The sequence below is a fragment of the Cynara cardunculus genome (genome assembly GCF_001531365.2).
Source record: "Cynara cardunculus var. scolymus isolate 2C chromosome LG 4, CcrdV1, whole genome shotgun sequence".
NCBI classification, from domain to species: Eukaryota; Viridiplantae; Streptophyta; class Magnoliopsida; order Asterales; family Asteraceae; genus Cynara; species Cynara cardunculus.
The window spans coordinates 14,052,449-14,055,675 of NC_037531.1; the positions used below are offsets into that span (position 1 = coordinate 14,052,449).

Below are 3,227 nucleotides of genomic sequence, written 5' to 3' on the forward strand. Positions count from 1 at the left end.
TTAATTATTAATTTTATAAAAAATTATATTATTAAATAAAAAATAAAAAAATTAAAGAAATAAAAAAAGAAAGATTTTAATACTAATATAAATATATTTTTTAAATTTTTTATGACATCTTCATATTTATATTTTATTGAAAAATAAAAACGTTGTTGTTTTCTCAAAACCATAAAAAAAACCGTATTATAATATCGACGGAGACAAAAAAAAACGAAACACTAAAATTGAGATGTATCTCACTGCATTGTACGAGTATCCTTCTAGTTACTAATAACACGTCCAACTTTATTAGTGAGAATAATTAAAATAATACTTCTTTATACTCAATATCTTGTTCTTGAAACCTTTATTATGAAAGAAAGGGAGAAAAAAAACAAGAGATGAAAGATTAAACAAAACTTATGTTCTTGAAACCTCTTTAAAGAAAAGAAAACAGATGAAAAAGCAACAATAACTTGATAAATTTCCTCCTAAATAAAGAAAAGAAATTTAAACCCTCTAAAAGAATTACAAAATTACCAAATTTTTTATTAACCTGGATATCCAACCCGCTATGTGAGTCGACTAATTCCAGGGTGACCACTCGCTTGAGTCACCGCATATGAACCTCCGTGGAAACAAGTAGATTTTAATTCCTCCTTAGATTTGAACCTGGACCCTCCAGACATTTTTGACCTTTAAAGTCCAAACTCAAACCAATCAGCAAATAAAACAACTCTTTTCCTTCCGTTTCTTTTATTTTAAATGAGAACATTTTAAAGTATCTCTTAGAGCAAATAATCTGTAAATACATTTTAAAGCATTGTTGAAGATGCTCTCATCTCATCTCATCTCATCTCATGTAACATAAGTGCAAGTTTCATATCAAATAATTTCCATTTGATTCATAACACCATAAAAGATTCATCTCAATGCCAATTGCTTCCAACTTTGAGATGAAACCCAGATTCTACAATAGACATGATCAAGCTTCTTCACCATACCAATATCCACATGAATCATAAACATGGCTTTCTATTCACTAAAATGATGAACCAAAATCCAAAATCAAGATCGAATCTTTAAGATCACTCGTCACTTCAAAAGAATTCGATGCATATTCTAACCTCTAAGTCTTCAAATCTTGAGAATTCCAGCATCAATCAATATACGTACGCTTATATCTTAGCGGTCCCGCTTCCAAGGGTGAGTTCAAGATCATCGAAACCAACATCATGAAACCGCTCACCTTTCCACGCCTTCACCCCTTTCCCCTTCTCTCGGATCGGATCATTGGTGGCAACCACTCGAGCATTTGGGTTCACAAGGTTAAATGTCGGAGAATTGGGGTTCACCATCATTGGATCACAATCTTGGAACCTCAGCCGTTGGAAGGAGCCAGTGGTGCACCAATCAGGCTCATCGCACTCTGGTATAGTAGCAGGCCTGAACCGCTGGTGCCTGTTCGGGCTAGTGGGCACCGATGATGCAAAAACTGGCAGACTGAAGGTGGAAGTGTATTGTTTGGTGAAATCTTCCCAATCAAGATTGTTCTTTTTCGGAAACTTTGAAGTTGGGGAAGAAAGAGGCGGGGTCACAGGGGCGCTGCTTGAGATACGCAGAGGTGGGAGTGATGGCGGAATGGAGTTGGAAAGAAAGCCGAAAGGGTTATTTGATGGCGGGTTTTTGGAATCAAGGCGGGATGGGCTCGGAAACGATGAAGATGGTGGACTCGGTCTCTGGGAAGAAGATGGTGTTGTGTTGGCTGATGTGCATTTGATTTCAATGGAGGAAGGTGATGGCTTGCATCCCTGCGATTTTGAATCAAAATCTGCATCATAAATTCATAATAAAGAACCATATTCATGAAGATTTTGAACCTTCCATCACACAATTCGTTTTCATGTGTTCAATTGATGAAATTTAAGTAAGCAATTTCTGCAAATTTCTTGAAATTAGGTTTAATTTGATCATTGAACATCTATAAGTTTTCATACAAATCTCAACAATTGGCATTCTGGGTAAGAATCTAGTTGCAGCCATCATCATCTGAAAATGTACAACAGGAAGAACTGGCAAATTGAACAAACAGAATTCAAATTCAGAACAAATTAGGGTTTCTATAAGAAATCTCAAGAAAATCAAATCAGATGGTTAGATCCATAAGTTAAAAATCCAAAAATCCACAATCGACGAAAGAAATCCCAAAATCAAACACACCCATTTGCAGAATCCTATCGATTCTCATCAATTTAGCTCGATTTTAGTGAAGAGATACCAGTTCATAAACCTCTAGATCTAACCAATCGCCATAAATGCAGATGAATCCTTCAATTCTACTCAAATTTAGGAATAAGTAATTAGTGAAATTAAGATTATACCTTACGAAAAGTAGTGCCATCTGGAAGAACAACCCAACCAGCTTCTTTACACAAAGCCTTCAAGACCTCGTTGTTATCACAATGCTTAGGCAAATTGTAGTTTCCTTGTGCCCTCAATCCATTGAAGATATTGGCCGCAATAGCTCTCCGTCGTCTCTCTCTCCTCCGATTATTCTCTTTCTCTCTCCACGACGGCTTCCTCCTCCCTCCACCACCACCACCACCAGCGGCTTCCTCCGCCGCCGCTGATGACGATCCCCCTTCCCACATCATTTCTCTTCCCCTGTCTCCCTCAAAACAAAACCAAACCCACCTCAAATTGTCTCCTTCACGATGTATGTAAAGGTCCAAGAATGAGAAAAACCGATGATGGGTATGTGGGTTTGGCGTTTCAAATGAGAATTACGTCGTGAAATGTGTGAAATTTTACATACTCAATCACGACGAATTCGCCATTCTTTCTCCCTGAGCTTCTGTGAATAATGTGTTTGCTTTTTCTGATGTAAAAGTGCTCAAGGACTGAAAGTGGGCAAAAATCATGTGTGAAGGAACACGAGGAACTTGATTGTATGTTGTAATGAGATTCTCAGTGGCCGTTGGATGGATTTATTGAATGGTTAAGATTGAAGTTAAAATGTAGAAGCTCATTGTACTGTCATGTGGGTGCATACACATTAACGAATTAGGGGTAATGATTGCTAGGATAAGAGAGGAACACAAGATGTCCAAATATACTGCTGCTTTTTTATTCTTATAATTATTTTTTTAATTTTATTCTAATTTATTTTAATTAAATAACGTAGTATATATAATATATATAAATGCAAATCGTACAAATCGTGCAAATCGCTCTCATTCGTCGAT

At 36.4% G+C, this 3,227-nt stretch overlaps 1 protein-coding gene across 1 annotated transcript; it reads right to left on the bottom strand.

The window, feature by feature from the left end:
• Positions 1 to 886: 886 nt before the first annotated feature.
• On the bottom strand, positions 887 to 2,759 carry LOC112510901 (protein BRASSINAZOLE-RESISTANT 1-like; the record flags this gene model as incomplete). The annotated part of the gene is made up of 2 exons (XM_025116255.1): positions 887 to 1,793; positions 2,364 to 2,759. Coding segments are annotated over 2 exons (1,029 nt in total), but the record flags the coding sequence as incomplete, so codon positions are not given.
• Between the last annotated feature and the right edge of the window lie 468 nt (positions 2,760 to 3,227).